Source organism: Mycteria americana, chromosome 4, assembly GCF_035582795.1.
Source record: "Mycteria americana isolate JAX WOST 10 ecotype Jacksonville Zoo and Gardens chromosome 4, USCA_MyAme_1.0, whole genome shotgun sequence".
Lineage (NCBI taxonomy): Eukaryota > Metazoa > Chordata > Aves > Ciconiiformes > Ciconiidae > Mycteria > Mycteria americana.
Window position 1 is genome coordinate 62419347 of NC_134368.1, and position 20579 is coordinate 62439925.

At 43.8% G+C, this 20579-nt stretch overlaps 1 protein-coding gene across 1 annotated transcript in view; it reads left to right on the forward strand.

Moving 5' to 3' along the window:
* TECRL (trans-2,3-enoyl-CoA reductase like) overlaps positions 1-20579 on the forward strand; it is a 69929-nt gene that overhangs the window by 13791 nt on the left and 35559 nt on the right. The window contains exon 2 of the mRNA XM_075499292.1: positions 2431-2482. Within this exon, the coding sequence (XP_075355407.1) occupies positions 2431-2482 (52 nt within the window). The remainder of the gene's footprint in view (positions 1-2430; positions 2483-20579) is intronic.

Here is a 20579-nt window from a genome sequence, read left to right on the forward strand (position 1 = left end):
TCTGAAAACCTGCACACCTGCCCCGCGCTAGGACACTTGACAGGTTTTGGTCTGCAGTCTTGTGTGCCATGTGGTCGTTGCCAGCTAACAGCACTTGCATCCATATCTGATGGATTCTGGGCTCCAGACCTCACAGGTGTGATATTGCAAGGTGTGAGAAAGCAATTTCAGATATTTTTAGAGGTTTTGAAAACATAAACACCCCCCCCACCACCACTACCATCTCCCATATTCAAGTCCACAGTGGTTGTACACATTACAAGAAAAGGCACGTGTAGACTATGGGACATGTGCTGTTCTGGATGTTGTGTGGAATGACTTAAATGCAATGAATACAGCTAAAATGTTTTCTTTCCTTTTTGAATTGAGAAAAATAAGATGGCTACTTCTATTCTTCCCTGTAGCTGGGAAGAAAAGGGAGGCAGCTGGCTTCAGGAACTCCAAGGGCAATGTACCTGTCCTGGCCCAGTACTGTTCAACATGGTTTGGGTGCAACACAGATCTTGGTGATGTTGGGGAGGGGGAAAGGGTACGTCCTTGGTTTCAAGCAGTCCAGCTACTAATTTGGGTGGAGTTGGCATCACTTAGCAGGTGCATCAGAGAGACAAGTCAGGGTTTAAGTAGAGGTTCACTTAGAGCAGTTTCTGCAAATAAGGACTTTTCCAGTGCCCAGTAAAACCCTCTGTAACTGTGGAAAAGAAAGCGTTCTCATCTAAACCCAAAGAAAAAGCTAGGAAAAGTCTGAACTTTACATACCAGTTAGCACAGGTATCATTTTACAGCTTCAGATCATTGAAATCTCTATTGAGCTCTGTGCCTGTTCATATTATTACCGGAAACAAGTTGACTTACTCCCAAGCACTAATGACATGTATATTGTGTATTTGCATGGGGTATCAAATTATATAAAAGCAAACCTTCTCTTTCTGTACTGACCTGTCGCTTTTAAGTCAGCAATTTTATTTTCTTACATGAGTATTTCTCCAGACTCAGTCTTTTCACAAAAACAACCTATGTTAAGGTGCTGACTGATCTCTACTAGCAGAATTTCTTATGTTGTTCTCTATTTTTTATGCATGGTTATTGTCACAATTCACTAATATCACTAATAAGTAAAATAGATAGATAGGTAAATATCACTAATCATATTTGGAAGAAGTGGGGCTACAGGCTAAAGATGGTGCCAAGATCCAAGCAAGGCTCAGTAAGTCGATTAATGCTTAAGTGTACGAGTTCTAATTAATGCAATGAAAGAGGAATTGGATTGCTCAGGAAACCCCACAGAAATCTTTAGGCGGGAAGAGACAGACAAGCTTCTGCACAGCAAAACTGTTGGGTTCCTGTGTAACTGCCAAGGAGGATACGTCAGGAAACTGCCGCGTTCTGGTTAGACTGAGGGAAGCTGGAGTGAACCAGGTGATGAGTGCCCAGCCAGGGAAAATGGTGCCATGGCTGTTTCTCTACCTCAGCCCAAAGAAATTCTGCTGCTCCTCAAGGTTTTGCTATATGTCACCACCGCTTCATACTGGTATTAACCTATGCTGCGCAGGTGCCTAAAGTCTCCAGGGAAGGTGTTTCTCTGCATTTCGCTGTCTGACTGCAGTGATGAGGTCTCTTGCTAGAGCCAAAGCAGATCCCCATGGTTAAGACACAGTTCAATTTATTTCTCAGTCTCTGTGCTTAAATGAACAATACAGAATATTAAATCAGTGTCAACTGCAAAGGGATGGTCTTGTTGAGACCAGACCCTTGCCTCTTGCTACCTCAATCTCAAGTTCAGCAAACCACTTCCTGAAGTGTTCCATTGCCTTTCCTTGTAAATGCAAGGTACTTCTAGGTCTTTCGCTCTAGTAAATTGTGTTTCTCAGATACTTTGAACAAAGTGTATTAAGAAATCAATATACATAATAATATAGAGCCTAAAAGGCCTCTAGACTACCATCTAACACTGTGACACCTGAATTGCTTCAGTGCACATGAACAACAGCAAGCAGAAGCAAACTCATTTCAGGCAAGGACAGAACCTGCCACCTTTGCTACTGGCCCCTCAGGAAAACCCTTTCATGTCTCTAAGAGCCAGGTCCCAGCATGCCTGAACCTAACTTTAAATCTAACCCTTCAAGTTGTCCCACTAGTTTGATCTTGGGGGCAGCTATTCCCTCAAGCAGGGCCAGCAGCTTTCCCTCTTGACCTTTGGGATTTTACCCTTCCATTGGCCAAGGAGAGGTGGCCTAGGTAGTGTGTAAATCAAATGTGGACAATCCTTAATAACATATCAACATATGAGAGCAAATTTGCTGATTTGCTTCATTATTGCCTAAGGAACTTGCAGGCAAATCAAATCATCTCTTCATTAGAGGAGGGGAGAAGGGATCCCAGAGTGAAAAAGACAGAAAAATTAATCTGCATGCATTTTGTTTTCTTTTTCAGGTACCTCCATCATCTACCCTTCTTGACGTGAAACACAAATTTCACAAAGCATGTAAGTACTACAGCTAGCAGGCTGGAGCATGGTTAGAGGCCTTTCAGCTTGGAGAAATTGTCAAATTTATTTTTCACGAAATCTTGCACGAAAGCCGAGACTGGCTTGACAGCTCCAGTGCTGAATAAGAGCAGTGTTTGGACTAAGGCTCTACTGTAGCTATCGCAAATGTAGGAGGCTAGAAGGAGAGGACTGCATAATTTCTCACTGCCAGCCCATGTGGGACAATACTTCGCTATCCTCTTTTTAAAATTATACAGTGTCAATTCAAGACCACAACTGCATTTGTCCTCACAGTGTTATATTAGATGCTTCGATAACATTAGACTGCTTCAAGCTGGCCATAAACAGACCGTGTAGACCAAATAACTACTATAGTGGGCAACTCGAGCACAGAGTGATTAAATGACTTGTCTGGGAACGTGCAGGCAATCTGACAGACTTCTCAACTGACTCAGCCATGTCTAGTTCTTTAATGGTCAGGGCAACCTCCCTTTCTTTCAGTACCACTTTTTTTGTTTTTCATATCCATGAGGAGGGGAGAAAATAGTGGGGGGGAGGGTGATTTTTGCACATACAGACTGCAGATACGGACCTTGTAAATGAGAAGAGATGAGAGCAATCATACTTGAAAATCCCTCTTTTCTTCCTGCCAGAGAACAGAGCAGTTTTGCTGGATGCTTCCTTTCTGCTTCCTCCTAGCCACACGCTTCCAGCTCTTACTAGAGGGAGGTGCTTGGAAAGGTGGGAGAAAGAGCAACGAAAGCAGCCGAGCGCCAAAGTTTGATGGCATTTACTGTTATGCTGGTCCACTGAATTGCTGGTCAGGATTTTGGGGAGTGGAGCCAAATGTACCTGAAACCTAAAGGATGTATATGCGTGTATAGTGTGCCTTGAATTCTGAAATGCCAAAATACTGCTGTATCTGTGTTTGTAGAGATCCTAACTGTGCCACCCTTGCTCCTAGACTGAGAAATGTTTCTCTCACTCCTGCCTGTGGGAAGTAAAGTGCTACTTGTGATGAGGACTGGTAACCTTGAGCGTCACCCACATTTGAGATGTGCAGGTCTATGCAAGGCCTATTAACTTGAACTGAACTTCTTAGAACTGCAGAGGTGTTTAGTTGAGTAGGAAAAGATGCAACAAGGGTTGAGGGTTGGAAGTGAAGGCCAGAGAAACTCAAATTAGGAATGAGGTATTTGGTTCCAAGAGGAAGGATGGTTTACTGTTGGAGTAAGCAACTTAGATGATGGGCTTTCATTATTTTTACAAAAAAGGGTGTATTCAACTAAAGGCTAGATGCGTTTTGCAAAAAAAGCCTTTGGTCAGACACTAATATTGAGTTCAGAGTAGGGTAAGCAGATGAAATACTATGCTTCTCCTCTGTCCTTAGAATTTTATAAAACACCAAAGCTGAAGGCTTCTGTGGCTGCACAAAGGTTCAGTTGATGAAGCAAAAGGCTATTGACCTGACTGCTCCAAAACTACTTGTTTTCAATCCCTGTAAGGGCTTGTAAAATGCAAAATGGTAAAAGTTCAAAAACCTCACAGCTGAATATGAAAAAACTGAGTGCATAAGTTTTAATATTTCAATAACAGTATGTCCTCCCATCAGTTTGTGAAATGCAGTGCATTTCTGCCGAGACTCTCTTAAATCAATTGAAACTGGATTTATATTGATGCAGCTTAAATCAGTTGAAGATCACTGGCACAGAGGTTTATGCCAATTTAACTGTAATGAGGTTTTTAATGGATTTGGGCTAAAATGGCACAAGTCTGTGTATAAGCCATTTAAATGGCACCTGGTTTCATATTTAGAGGTACCTTACTCCTCAAATATTCCCAGTGATGTAAGCGGAGCTGAATATAAAGGAAGACAGTAAGCAATACAACAAAGCATGATCGAAATTGTGAACCCAGACTCTGACAGTACAGTGTTTCACAGCACATGGAAGGGCTGGCATGTGCCTTCAATGCTTTTTCAGTCTTCAATTTTTTAGTTCAATTCCCACCATTCCCAGGAGTACAAAGTGTCAGTGTCCTGAGTCCTTTCTTCCCATTCCAGCTCATTGCTTTGATCTCTCTTTTCCAGTTCAGCTTGGATGTTGTTGTCTCATGAGGTTCCCCCCTCCTCCTCCTTTCCCACTTGCAAAGAACAAACCTTCCCTTTTTTCTCTTCATATAGTTTGGAGGATGACAGCTTACAGAATACAATTCTTTTAGGCAAGAGCTGAGAAGGGGCTGAAGCTAATTTGTGGATGCCTTTGGTTAGCATGCTATTTTGTACTAGCTCATGCATTCATTTCTGTCATTTTGTGTGTGCCAGATTCACGTGTTCCCCTATAATCTCTTGCTGAAACACACTCCTACGCACACCCCGTTACAGTCTCCCTGTCTTCATACATTCTCCTTTGATCACCCATGCAATTAAGCCTTCTCCTCAGCTGGTATCTTGTCAGCCCTTCAGTGAGGGGAACCCCTGTGCAGCAATTTCACAAGCATCATCTCTGTCACTGATCAGTTTTCACTGCCTGATTCAAGAAGGGAGGAAAAAGACTGAATTATGAATTGCAGCACAGGAGGCTGTTAATCGTTAAAATAAAGGAAATGGGATGCAAGTGACACATAACATGTTACTGCTCAGTAGTTTCTAAGTCAGTCAAACACTGGTTTGGATCTGTGTTTATACGAAAGGCAGAATATGGACTTAGAAGTCCAGGAACAAATACTGAAATACTCCTCAGCCCTCACTTCAGCAAAACTGTCTCTACTGAAACCACCCCGGCAAAGCCTAACCCTGTGCTTCCTGTGGCCCTGAGTGCAGGGGGGCAATCCTAGTTTTATCACTGGAGATTCGGGGATCTATGAGCTCGTAGTGGAACATAACCAATTAAGGCAAACTGCCATTTCCATGGGAATTCAAAGGCTTTCTCCAGACCGAAGACCACTGTTTTGAATCAGCCTCTGGTTGCCATAGCCCCTGGCAGGGCCTGGCAGCACCAACCAGGGTCAGCACAGAACAGCAGCTCCCCTGTTGCAGCCTTCCAGCCATCAGCTCTACAGGGGCTTTCTGTAACAGATGTGAGATCCAGGCTGTCACGCGTAATAGCAAACATCACACCTGCCCACCATGAATCTGTCTAATCCTTGTTAAGCCTACTTACAGTTTTGACCTCAGCAAAATCCTCTGAGAAGGAGTTCTATGATATAAGTATGTTGAGAAAAAAAATACATCTTCTAGAGTGGCATCATACAAATGTCTCCTGCTTGATGTGTTCTGTCTGAAATTGAGTGGCAGCTGAGTGCCTGGGTGTTACTGGCCATCACACTGTACTATCTAAGTGGTCAAAAAAGCCTCAGTCAAATTGGTGCTGTGCACTAGGTGACTTTACTACTATTTTCCTCATTCCTTTGGCTAGGTGGCAGAGGTGAAACCAAGCCAAAAACTAAGTGTACAAGAAGGAAGCCTTTTGTCCCATTTTCTCAGTTTCTTATAATGAATTAGGTACCTGACGTTTTCTTTATCTATAAAGATTATGTTTTCAATGGGGAAAGAAATACCTTGTAGGCTAAACTGCGCAAGCTCTCGTCCTTGGCCATAACTCTTCACCTTTAATTTATTTTTATCTTTGCAAAATGTATTGGACTGGTGGGGGAGGAAATCTTGCAGATAGAAAATGAAAAACTGTAATAATAATGCTAATTCAAGTATCACATAACTAAAATAAAATACCTCTAGGACAGGTAATATAGTGGAGTCAGTGATCATTAAATATTTTCAAGGTTACTGCACAAAAGTTGCTGAAAAAGCTCTTGAAAGAAGAGGAAGAACAGAAAGGAGAGGGGGAAATAAGATCTCAGCAATAGTGTAACAGACTCATGGATGCAACCTCCTGCACAAGGAGGCAGCACAACTAGAGCTACTCTTTGAAGTCAGAAGAGTGAGCTTAGGGAGGCCAGAAATTGCCCTCTAGGTGGAAGGAGCAGGCAGGGAAGGAAGGGCAGATGGGAAGAAGCCTGGCAATGGGTGGAAGGAAAAAGGGAAGTTGAAGAGAGAACTGAAAACATCACATGCAGCATATCCCAGTCTGCAGAGGGGAATAAGGAACATTACAAGCTGCCAGCTGTCCCAATAAAATATTAACTCCTTATCCTTCAGCTCCAAAATTGCAGGCCCCCCATCTAAACTAACAGAAGTTACATAGGGTATTTAAAATAAGCACTGTCAATGAAAGTAAATCATTAAGAAAGAAATTGTCAGTAGATGGCACTCAAGAATAAATAGCATCATTTCTGGACACTATGAAACTTTAGAAGTCTGCTATACCATCTTCCAACTGCTTCTTATAGGTATTTCTATAGCGATCCTAAGAGCTATGTTCCCTGGAAAACCACTGAGACATTTTCTGTTGCTTTCCTCTAGAGAGAGGACAAGGAGAAAGACAGTGCCGTTCCTTCTTCACGGTGGGGACCAATCTCTCTTTTAGCCTCCTCCTTACAGGCTGTAGGGCAGTGTGTTAGGGTGCATTCATCTGCCAGGTTTCATCCTGCATGTTCCCCAGAAGCCACAGGAGAACAGGCAGCACCTTAGATGTCATCACCCTCCAGACCAGCTGGTCAGAGGGTACCCCGACTGACTCCCTGCACAAAAGCAAGATCAGAGGCTCCTGTGCAGGCCCTTCCAACACGCCATTTCACTGAGTCTATCAAACACTCCCACTGACTTCCAAGTGCCTTGAATAAGATCTTTATTGCCTAATGCAAGGAGATACCTTACCATCTCAGAGGACAAACATAAGCAGAAGTACCATATCACAGAAGTATCGCCGTGTGGGAGGCCTCTGCATATTCTCCCTCCTTCCATTCTCAAAATGACCTGTGACTGCCTCCAGCTCACTTCTGTCAGCAGTGCTCAGCTCAGCCAGTGCTGAGCAGCTGGAAGGAGAGCAGCATTTTAAAACCAACAGGTTATTGTTCACCCAAACCCCCGAAGCAGATCTAGAAAACACAGAACAGTGTTCTGTTCTGTTCTGTTTCACCAGGCTAGCCTGGTGAAGAGCATGGAGAAGAATCTCTCATTGCTTAGAAATCACAAGGCAAGCCTTGTGAAAGGAGCTTAAGGCACATGAGGTACTAAAACTAATCCTTTAGCAGAGGAGGTCCTCTTTCTTTTCTCCTTTCCAAAAAGTCTGCTAAGGATTTTCATGCTCCGAATCTGCAACTTTCCTGTTCTTAATGACATCTAAGAGCTAGTAGCATGATTCCAAGAACAAGGGCTTAAGGAATAACTCCGTATTTTGCCAGGCCTGTGCTAAAAGGCAAGAGCCGGATGTAGAGCTGTTGCTGGAAAGGATGACTGTTCGTACTGCATCATGTAATTCCCTTCTAGAGGCTGGCTGCGATGTTAAACTGCAAGGCTCAGAGAGGTGAGAAAGGATGCTGTGGGGATTAGTCATTAAGAGCAGTACTAGGGAGAACGGTGACTGCTAAGCCAGTGCCTTGCCTACTGGCTCTGTATAATCAGGACTGTCTGATAACACAGTCATGCTGAGAACCTGCAGTTCCTCTGATTTCTCCACACTATTACAGCTGGATTCTCAGGTTGAAGAAAGTTAATGAAATCTGTCAATTTTGATGCCTGGAGAGACTCATGTGCCTGATGAATACACCTGCCGGGGACTCAGAGAAGCTGAATTATGCTATTTATGGCTCTCCCAAGCTGACTTCATAGTCTTGGCCTGTCAATCAACCAGGAGCCCTTCATGTGTCTCACAAACTGAAGAGACCCAAATAAGTTATATCTAGGGCATAGAGCCTTCCAGAGGGATCTTTCTTCTGACCTATATTAGGAGATCAGGCTTTGAAAAACCAAAATTTTGGAAAGAGGGCGTCAACCTGATCCTGCCATGAGTTGCCTTGAGCTGGATGCACTCCCCGGACAGAAAGGCAGCTGGAAAGTCTGTGGTTTTTAACAAATCTCAAACTCCTCCCTCCCTGTTTTTATCCTAAGTAGTTCACGCTAGCCCAGAGTCACAGCTCGAATCCATATATGAATGAGTTTTCAAAGGGACAGGCAATATCCTGCTGTGCAGGCTGTCTGACTGCAGAACTCAATAGGCCCAGCATTACGTCCCCAGCGCAGATTCGCAGAGTGCGTTGGGTTGGCAGTCACTTCCAACTATTGTTTTCAATAAATTTTCCCCTCTCTGCATTCATAACAATTCAATTGGAAATTAACAATGAAGGCGAATCACTAGGGACAGGCAGTTATTGCAAATGGGAACTAAGAAGTACAGTGATTTCATCCGGGTAAATTGCTCATTCATCTGTGTTGACTTTGTAAGTGAAAATGACTAGATTAGGAGGAAACATGATGATATTTATTTTGTCTTATATTTATAATTTATTTTTCTTTTGTCTTAGTCACACAGCAGATAGCAATAGAAGACTAGTTTACGATGAATTTCAGTATCCCTCAAATGACACAATCCTAAGCTCTTTTTACTTCTCTATGCCTGTCAACACTACTCGGTTTACTAGAAACTCCTTGAATTTCTTGTTACTGCCACAGTGAGGCTTGTATATACTTAAACTCTTTTTGTTTTGCAAGGCTAAGCACAAAGCAACAGCTCCTGCCACAAAACTCAAACCAGTCGCTACCATCTTCCTCCCCAGCTCACAATCAGAGATCTAATCCGTGAGTAAATTGCTTCCTGCCTCTGCAGCACATGCGTGTCAGAACAGAGACCTAAATTCTTGCCTTGGTGTGCTGCTTCAGCCACAAGGCCAGCCTGTCCAGTCAGCTTCACTTCTGATCTGTGCAGGAAGAAGTATCAGGAGGATGACCTCCTCTCAGCTTATTTGTGGCATATCTGTGCAAATCTCTCTATACAAAATACAAGGGTCTGTCTGCTGGTACAGATTTGCGTAACTTGAATTTATGGCTTAGCTGTCAAAATAATTGAAGCATACCTGTGAAAGCTGGAAATACTTTCACTTCTTTTGTAATAACCAGTCAGGAAATGAGAATGACATCATTGACTTAACACAGTTAAAAGAAAGAAAAAGCCCAACTGAGTTAGCCTCATGATTTTCATCTTCAAAGTGACTAAAAGTCTCTCTTTTTTTTCTCCCACATTCTGTGTTGGAATTACAGAAAACCAATTCTGGCCAATTTTCAAAAGGGACAGACAATGCAGGAAGTGCTCCAGCTGCAATCACAGTGGTGTAGCCATCGGGTAGCCCTCCAGGAGCACCGTGCACTTCACAGACACTATTTTGCATCCTGAGCTGTGGTCATAAAGCTCCCATTCGAGCCCTGACTCATGTGTCTCTTGTTGACACTGCTAAAGCCCAGAACTTGCATTTGGACATTTCTAGCTGGGGTGCTGATGTCTGACTTCTTGCTCCCAACTATTGGACTTAATGATGAGCAAGCACTAGACTAGTTCACTAGGCACTTGCAGTTCACTTTTGCTGAGCGTTTGAATCTCATTATAAGTTGTGGAGAAAGAAATATTAAATCAGTCTGAAAAGCATCTGATCAGATATCCCTGGAGTTTTGCTTTCTGAAATGTACATGTGGTTACAATGAATATTTTCATTATGTACTGAATTAGGAAACTATGGTTGAGGTTTGGCTCACCCAGCTGATTTAGAAGCAGTGCACCTAGTAACATAGGAACTTAAGCAAGACTTTTAGGGTCAGATTTTTAAAGAGTTTTGGTCTTCTACAGATAACAATAAAAGCCAGAGAGCCAACTGGGATTTTTGAAGTCTCCTGATTCACACTGAAATGAATGTGATGTTTAAGACTTAGGTCTTTAAGACTTGATTCAAAAGCAGTGGGAGTCACGCTATTGACTGGGGTGAGTTGTGTGCTAGACACTTTCTCCCTTTTGAGCTTCATTTTCTCATCTATAAAATAAGAATAATTAACCTGCCTTTCATCCACCTTGGGATCTTTTGTCTGTTTTGGCTGTGATCCCGTAAGAAACATTTGGGACAAAGAATGACTTAAATATATGCCTAATGACCTATTGAACCGGAGGGAGTAAGGTGTCTAAAACACAAAAGCCAGGCTATCCATTAAATGCTCACAGAAATAAGATGACCTTCAGAAAAAACAGCAATATTTAAACCAGCAAGAGAAAAAGTGAAGATGAGCTCAAAAACTTTAATAGAAATTCACATTATTTCTCTTTCTTTTGGCAGCCGCTGCATCTGATGTTACTGCATTTCATTAGCAGGATTACAGATATCATTTCAGATGAGTAACATAATAAAAGAAAAGGCAGCGAATCTATTGAGATGTAGCTTGAAGCAGAACTGTCCCTCTCTGCTCTCTGGGATATTGTTCCCAGCTGGGATTTACAGGGCTCTAACAATGCATCACAAATGACATCTTATGTAAACAATCGGAGAACAAATGTGAGATGCTATTTAAATGCCTCATTAAGAAAAGGAAATTTCATAGCTAGATTCTTTGCTTTTCTTGCCTTCGCAGTAGATTTAATTGACAGATCTAGATAAGAAACAACAAAATTTGTTTATCAGAATTGCCTATTATTAGTTACAATGTGTCTTATATTAGTGCCTGTGGCTCAGCTGAGAAAAGGACAGTGCAAGGCCCTATAGAAATAATCCAGGCCCTAGAGAATATCTAGTCTCAGGTAAAATGAAGAATGAAAGCCTACTGAACTGTTAATAGAAGATGCCAAAGTAGGTTTGGTTTTTAAACAGCTCCTACGTTGATTTAAACTTGGGTATTACGTTTTTATCTGAAGAACAGATAGAGTTCCAGCGTTAACCTGGTGTTCACCATCAGATTCATGTGGGCTTAATGTTCATTCAAGGAATTCAAGATACTAAAAGCCACAGTGGGCCTTCATGATTGTGAAAATAATCTCATGTCCATTAATAAGACAGATGTTTGTTGATTACAGCAGGGTCAAGACCACTTCAGGCCTTTAAACATTCTCTGCATCTACATCAGGTTTTTCACAGGAGTCCCTGTGCTTTTGCACAGCAGAGTTGGTCAGATGGCTTTACAGAAAGATCCAACTGTTTCTTTTATGAAGAGCTGCATGGAATGGGTCTGCATGAAATGTCCCTGGGACTTCTTGTGAAACAGAGCCAACACACACTGGATAACAGAAGAGGAAGTGAATCTCCCATGCCAGAATGAGAAGAACCTACCTCCTTCTTGGAAAACTCTGGGAGACCATAAGAAAAAAAATGACAAGGCCTATGGTGTCACCTCTGCTAAACAAGTTAGAGAAAAGGCAGCAGCTTCAGCTGCTAAGTTCAGATTTTCCCCCAGGTCGTCTCTGCCTCATGGCTTCCCTGGCTGTGCTTCTGCAGCCCCTGGCTTCCACAGGGCCAAGAAGAGGTGTGACATAACAAGTAGCTGCAGTTCTGGGGGTAGGGTCAGGTGAGCAGGACAAGAGCAAGGGAGGCTGTTCAGACCTGAATGTGAAGGATGTCACCCTGTGACGGTGACCTGTTTTGCATGCGTTTACACTCTCTCTCTCTCTCTCTCATATTGTAGGCTGTTTATTTATTTATTTTCCTGTTTGGGCATGGGGCAAAGCAACTCTAAGAACAACCATAAGAAATCTTTCAAACAAAATTTGATATTTGCCACTGTTTCAAGTTAATGAAAGTGATATATCAAAGACAAGAAGCTGAACAAATTATTCACAATAAAAATAATGTAGTAGAAGGGAGTTCTGCCTCTTTCTAAATTGTCCCCAAATTGCAATGGTATTGAATATATTTGCTGTTGGAAATGATTCACCATTGAAATAATCAACGTGCGAATTATACTGGATCTGCAGCTCATTCACAAGCTGTGCTGATGTAAAAGGTAGGCTGGCCTTGCCCACTCTCTGGCTCTCATTGCTACTAATGGATGTTAGGTGCCTTTGCACATCTACCTCTGTATTCCACTCTTGCATTCAGTTATGTCCAGTCCCCCAACCATGCTCTACCAACCGACATTAGACTGAAACGAATTCCTATCCACACCAATTAGCCTCCAAAGTTTCAATGAAGGACCCAAACACCTCATCTCATATGTGGGGAAACAGAGGCACAGGCACCTCTGGATCCCTCAAAAGACTGGAAAGAGAAGCCAGTCTCTGAGGCTATGTGGTGTTTCACTTACTACCTTCCCTTTCAAATTATTTTCATCTCTTTTTTGAACATTTGAAAACAAGCAAACACATACACAAATAGATCGGGCCTCTGAAAGTGTGGAAAGCTTAGCATCTAGCTAAGAATGGATGGGGACTTCTCTGGAATATGCTCATCTTTAGGAGAGCAATCCAGTTTTTCCTGGAGATAACCCTGGTATCCATTAGGTAAGAGCAGTGGTTGCTGTATTCCCACATAGAATGCTTGACAACACGTCGTTTAGTTTGACCATTGCCAAGGACTGTCTTAATTTACACTGAAATGACTGTGTGGCAGCACCTTTGTTGAAGGAACATTTCTGATCCCTAAGAAAATGACACCGTTCTTGAGGTTTTGAAGATCTGTCATAAACTTTCCATTTCAAACCGAGTAGCTGTGTGAGTCCAAACACACTGGATTCAGTACTGGCTAGATGCCTTGATATGAGGTGAGATTTGAATGTGGCAAAGTATAGCCACATTTCCTGTATGATCCAAACAAGATTTACCACATAAAGGTACAGGCATTTGAGCCCAGAGGAAAGGTGGGTGTTTCTGCATGTAGAATCATAGAATCATTTAGGTTGGAAAAGACCTTTAAGAGCATTGATTCCAACTGTTAACCTAGCACTGCCAAGTCCACCACTAAACTATGTCCCTAAGCGCCATGTCTACAAATCTTTTAAATACCTCCAGGGATGGTGACTCAACCACTTCCCTGGGCAGCCTGTTCCAATGCTTGACCACCCCTTCGGTGAAGAAATTTTTCCTAATATCCAATCTAAACTTCCCCTGGTGCAACTTGAGGCCATTTCTTCTTGTCCTATCACTTGTTACCTGGGAGAAGAGACCGACCCCCACCTCTCTACAACCTCCTTTCAGGCAGTTGTAGAGAGCGATAAGGTCTCCCCTCAGCCTCCTTTTCTCCAGGCTAAACAACCCCAGTTCCCTCAGCCACTCCTCATAAGGCTTCTGCTCCAGACCCTTCACCAGCTTCGTTGCCCTTCTCTGGACACGCTCCAGCACCTCAATGTCTCTCTTGTAGTGAGGGGCCCAAAACTGAACACAGTATTCGAGGTGCGGCCTCACCAGTGCCGAGTACAGGGGCACGATCACTTCCCTAGTCCTGCTGGCCACAGTATTTCTGATACAAGCCAGGAGGCCAGTGGCCTTCTTGGCCACCTGGGCACACTGCTGGCTCATATTCAGGCGGCTGTCAACCAACACCCCCAGGTCCTTTTCCGCCATGCAGCTTTCCAGCCACTCTTCCCCAAGCCTGTAGCGTTGCATGGGGTTGCTGTGACCCAAGTGCAGGACCTTGCACTTGGCCTTGTTGAATCTCATACAATTGACCTCGGCCCATCGATCCAGCCTGTCCACGTCCCTCTGTAGAGCCTTCCTACTCTCAAGGAGACCAACACTCCTGCCCAACTTGGTGTCATCTGCAAACTTACTGAGGGTGCGCTTGATCCCCTTGTCCAGATCATTGATAAAGATATTAAACAGAACTGGCCTCAATACTGAGCCCTGGGAAACACCACTTGTGACCAGTCGCAAACTGGATTTAATGCCATTCACCACAACTCTTTGGGTCTGGCGATCCAACCAGTTTTTTGCCCAGCGAAGCATATGCCCATCCAAGCCATGAGCAGCCAGTTTCTCTGGAGAATGCTGTGGGAAACCGTGTCAAAGGCTTTACTGAAGTCTAGGTAGACAACATCCACAGCCTTTCCCTCATCCACTAAGCAGGTCACCTTGTCATGGAAGGACATCAAGTTAGCCAAGCAGGACCTGCCTTTCATAAACCCATGCTGACTGGGTCTGATCACCTGGTTATCCTGTATGTCCTGTGCAGTGGCACTCAAGATGATCTGCTCCATAACCTTCTCTGGCACCGAGGTCAGGCTGACAGGCCTGTAGTTCCCTGGATCCTCCTTCCGGCCCTTCTTGTAGATGGGTTTCATATTTGCTAAGCTCCAGCCTACTGGGACCTCCCCGGTTAGCCAGGACTGCTGATAAATGATGGAAAGTGCTTGGTGAGCACATCTGCCAGCTCCCTCAGTACCCTTGGATGGATCCCATCTGGCCCCATAGACTTGTGTGTGTCTAAGTGGTGTAGCAGGTCACTAACCATTTCCCCCTGGATTATGGGGCTCCATTCTGCTCCCCGTCCCTGTCTTCCACCTCAGGGGGCTGGGTACCTGGAGAACAATTGGTCTTACTATTAAAGACTGAGGTAAAGAAGGCACTAAGTACCTCAGTGTTTTCCTCATCCTTTGTCACTATGTTTCCCCCTGCATCCAATAAAGGGTGCAGATTCTCCTTAGCCCTCCTTTTGTTGCTAATGTATTTTAGAAACATTTTTTATTGTCTTTTACAACAGTAGCCAGATTAAGTTCTTGTTAGGCTTTGGCCCTTCTCATTTTCTCCCTGCGTAACCTCATGACATCTTTGTAGTCCTCTGGAGTGGCCTGCCCCTTCTTCCAAAGGTCATAAACTCTCATTTTTTTCCAAGGGGTTCCAGCCAAAGCTCTCTATTCAGCCAGGCCGGTCTTCTTCCCCTCCGGCTCATCTTTCAGCACATGGTGGATGGCCTGCTCGTGCACCTTTAAGATTTCCTTCTTGAAAAATGTCCATCCTTCCTGGACTCCTTTGCCCTTCAGAACTGCCCCCCAAGGGACTCTGTCAAGCAGGCTCCTAAAGAGGCCAAAGTCTGCCCTACAGAAGTCCAAGGTGGCAGTTCTGCTGACCCCCCTCCTTACTTCTCCAGGAATCAAAACCACTATCATTTTGTGACTGCTACACCCAAGACGGCCTCCAACCATCACATCACCCACAAGTCCTTCTCTGTTCACAAACAACAGGTCCAGCGGGGTGCCTTCCCTAGTTGGCTCACTCACCAGCTGTGTCAGGAAATTATCTTCCACACACTCCAGGAACCTTGTAAACTGTTTCCTCTCTGCTGTACTGTATTTCCAGCAGACATCTGGTAAGTTGAAGTCCCCCATGAGAACAAGGGCTAGCGATTATGAGACTTCTCCCAGCTGCTTATAGAATATTTCGTCTGCCTCTTCATCCTGGTTGGGTGGTCTATAACAGACTCCTGCCATGATATCTGCCTTGTTGGCCTTCCCGCTGATTCTTACCCATAAACACTCAACCAGTGATGGTACCCTGATGTGGTACCATCATTAAGCTGTAGACAATCAAGACACTCCCTAACATACAGGGCTACCCTACTGCCTCTCCTTCCTTCCCTATCCCTTCTCAAGAGTTTATAGCCATCCATTGCAGCACTCCAGTTGTGCGAGTCATCCCACCATGTTTCCGTGATGACAACTATATAATAGATTTCCTGCTGTGCACTGACTTCCAGCTCCTCGTGTTTGTTGCCCATGCTGCATACGTTGGTGTAGATGCACTTCAGTTGGGCTATTGATCCTGCCACCTTTTTGAGGTGAGAAGCCCCAAATCCTATGTGACCCATCAAAATGAATATAGGAGGTACCATGTTTTCCAATCAAGATTTCCAGCTCAGAAAGCTAAGTCATGCCTAGCATCAGTTAATGAGACTGGATTTTCTCCTTAAGGCAGGCAAACTTAACTTCATAGCCTGCCAACCAGAAGTTACCAAAACTTCAGAGAAAGAAAAGAAAGTTTATAGTCTAAATTATTCCATAAATGTTGTTAGAAAGAAAATCTGGAAGTAGAAAAAGTAAAGAGAGAACTGTACGTGGAAAATCAGAGACTGAAAAAAAACCAGTAAGCCAGTCATGAAACAGAAGACTAGGGTTTTTTTCTGGGTTTGAAATATACCACCTCGCTTTCTCCATAAACAACTATGAATTCTGAAACAAAAGCCATGTTTCTACAGCATCAAAAATATTTTTGAAAGCTTTCAAGTAATTCTGCCTGCAAATAAGGCGGCCAGCTCCAAAAATTGTTACCGAATAGCACAGAAATAGAACAAACAGAAGATTAGGCCAGTGATTTATTTGCTTTGAACAACGCATGTGGCTCTGGTTTAAATACATGCTAACGGGAAGGCAATATTTTTTTATATTCTGCCATTAGAGTGCAAGTTCAGAGTTCACAAGCAGTCTAGATGAGTTGTGGCTATAGCATTTACAAAGGGAAATCAGTAGAGGTGTTCAAAGGCTATTAAGTGTTTGCCGTATAGATTGGGATCAAACGTCATCCCTCAAGTATGAGAATGAACATACTCACCAAGCAATATCACCATAATCAAGTCGTCATGGGCCGTGTCTGTATAACTGTGGAAAAGCAGTTTGCTGATCAGTTTTAAGCATGTTACACTTCTTTCTACATGGCTGCTTCGTGGCTGATGTGCAGACAGCCTGCCTGGGCTCATTTCCTGCTGGGAGACCTTGGGATGGCGGGTCCTGTGCCCTCCGTGTGGGCTAGAGCATAACTCACAGCGTGCACAGGAGGCGACCTGGTATCAATCATGTTTGCTGTTTATCCTCACAACGTCTCTATTCACTGGAAAGGTACTATAGCCTTGTTCCACAGCAGGGGAACCGCAGTATGCAGGGGGGAAATTATTTGTCCTTTGTCGCAGAGCTGAGATGGGAAGAGCAGTTGCCCAAGCCTCATAGCAGTGCTTCTGAGGCACTGAAGCCTCTGCTCAACCTAATTAAGGTGGTGGGATGGGGGAATTAAACCAGCCCAAAAAAACTTCTCCCGGGAAGGACAGGGAACATGACTGAGCCTCTGGCTCACACACTAGTGTCTGATCCGCTGCCAAAGCAGGGCAGATCTGTGCTGCCTTTTCCTCATCGCTCATGGAGAAACTAAAATTTAGCCCTCTTATTAGTGGGGATTAATTTTCAGTGCGGTGAATTTACCAATGAATTTATGAGAAGTTAATTTGCACTAAGGAAGATATCATGTCAGTTCAAATGTGTTCAGTTAATTTTTGATGGCATTGGTATGGCCATTAGATACAAAAAATGCATTGCTATTAGGGGTTAGCGAGGGAATGCATCCTGATTAGATTAGAGGCTGGAGAGAGCGCTATCCCCTGGACAGCCAAATACCGAAAGAAAATTATACTTCATTAGCATATTTTATCTAGAGCCTGGGGTAGAACTCTCCTCTGCCCAGTACCTCTGAGGTGGAGGCACGAATGAGCTTTTGAGCCATCTTTGCTGTATCAGCTGTGATTGTTGGACCACCGGGTACTTTCTGATGCTGGAACGTCAATCAGCAGGGCCCCAACCCTGCTGTAACGTGTGCGGGCGCCGTACCACGTTCAGACAGCATGCAAGCAGCGCGGGGTAAAACAGCGACCGTGCTGTTCTCTCCTCTCTGCCCCTCGTGCAGCTCTGTGGAGAGCTGCTACCTAAATGTACTTAGCAGTCCTGCTGATTGCGGCAGTATCCAAACAAGAGCTTTCTGAAGTGAGGAGGCAATGACCTGCGTTATCAGTGTTCTGAAACACAGCATATCACATATCATGCAAGGCACAGCACTGTTTGTTCTCTCGGAAGCTGGCACAGGCTGAACGTGAACAAAGGTTTTAAAAGAAACATTTTAAAACAGGCCTTCATACCTTATTACTTGTGTTTTCTGAGAGCATGAGGATGTTCCGCTGCCTGTGTTTAAATGCTCTGGCTTTGCTGCCTATGAAACCCTTGGCTGGGCTGGCTACTGCCACACCAGTAAAGGTACTTGAGCAGTTAAGGATTCAGATAGACAGCAACTGATTTAATAACCACCAAACATTAAGCTGCATTTTCAAAAATCCCATGTTAGTATATGGACAGGTAGATAGAGAAGGAAGGATATTTTAGGTCCCTGAAACACATTTTAGTTTGGCAAATGTATGTTCCTTAATGTACAGTTTCTCATGTTTGGGTCGCCCTTTGTATGAAGGCTTCACTGGTAGAGTTTATATTTAGGAAGAGAATCCTGCTCAAGTTCTCACATCCCCCTGACACCTCAACAATTATCTTTGTTACCCTTTCAGAACTTGTAGAGACAAGAGAATCAGAGACTGCCTGACAAAGATAACTGCCAGAATACAGATCCTCAATCGACATAAATTACTCATCTCTCTTTTAAGTGGGGTTGGCATTTCAGAGCCAGAACACAACCGTCTGCAAATACGAAGCAAACTCAGTGCTATTTTAGTGCGTGGAACACAGGACGCAGTCCTCCCTGGGGGTGCCTGGTCAAAAGACTCCCCAAACCCATTACACAGAGTCCAGCTTCACTGACCAACCTGCCCACCACCACCCCGCAGCGACAGGGCACGCCTCTGCGCAGTCACTGTGTGTCACGCAGGCGGTAAAGGCAGCACGAAGCCCACGGGAGGGGTGCAGCCCTGCTGGCACGCTGCTCCGGGCCAGGCAGAGCGTGTGCCACGCTGCTGCGGCTGGGCATTTGCAGCCCAACTGCTGTGCCCTGCGGCAGCGCGAAGCATTCAGCACCCCCTCACCTCCTTGCCCTGGTTAAGGGCAGTCCCTTATGGGAACGTTGCTTCAAGCTCCAGGCTTGTCAGAGTATCTATTTTCTTGTTTCTCTGTATTCTGCTCTATGGTTGTTATTAATGAAATAAAAGGTGAGCCTAATTCCCTTTCCCTTCCCTTGCCCACGCACATTAATTTAAATGCAAATCCACACAGAAAGATCAAAATTAATTATAACTTTCTGCAGCAGGCTACATGGACAATTGAAATGCACAGGGCTGGCTTTTCTTTCTCCTTTTCTCAGTTTTTTTGGAAGTGGAAAGGAGAAACAATGTAGCAAAAATATTAAAATACAAATCTAAATGTTGCATACTTGCTTGCTTTTAGTTTCTGATGCTTTTTGTTTGTCTAAATTTCCACAGTTGCTTTCAGTGTCAAGCTGTTTCAGAAGGAAAATTGAAAACTTAATCTGCTAGTGACATAAATTGACCTCTAAATGACAAATAATATTCTGTTTACCACTAATAACTATCGATCTTCATTAAGTACAACTATGCTGACTCTTAAGAAATTTGTCCATTATTGCCCGATCAGAATATAGCTGAAGTCTGAGATTTTTTTTTTTCAGGGAAAAAAAGGTGGGGGGAGAGGAGTGTTCTGTTCCTCAACAAATTCAGGCATTTATATAAGTTTTTTCAATGAAAATGCAATCAAGTGAATTTGTGACCCAAGGTGCAGTGCAGAGTCCCACAGGCTGGAATTCCACATCTGGGCACAGTCACAGCAGATTAACTGCTCCCAGGAACCAACGTATGGACAGGGCTATCCTGTTTGCCAGATCCTGGGCAAGAAAAGCAGAATTCTGACACTTTTTAAGGGGAATGGCTGCAGGCATCGCATGCAATATAATACTCTTTGCTATAGAGACATTAAGTATGCTCTGAAAAACCTTCTGGATCAGGCTCTGTGGAGCTTCAGTGGAGGTGCTAGGGTGACAGTTACATGACTTCATGTAGGAAAAATGGATGCTCACAGATTTTAAGCATTTAAGGCCAATGGGAACAATCAAATGGAGAGCTAAAAAGGAAGCGTGTAGCCAGACGCTTTGTCAGGCTGGGGCTTACTTGCTTAGTAGTCTGTGGGAAGTGAGTGTTGTTCTGCCACTTGGCCAGACCCTGTCCTTAGCACTGTTGGTCTTAGCCAATGTCCGGAGACATCAATTCAGCCAGCCCACTGCTTGCTCTCTCTGTGCAAGCAGTATGGTTCTAGTTAGATGCATTCATGTATTACAAAAACCAGAAGAAAGAAATGGATGTTTATGATCAAATAGCTCCTTTTTCAAATTCCACACGTCATTAAGAATGTGATTATTTGTGTCCCCATAGCAACTAGAGGTCAAGGTGCCTTTGGAAAACACGTGGCCAGAGATCTTCCTTGCAAAGCTTAGAAATTAAACAAATCAGAGAAAATACTCAGAGAAAAACGCTG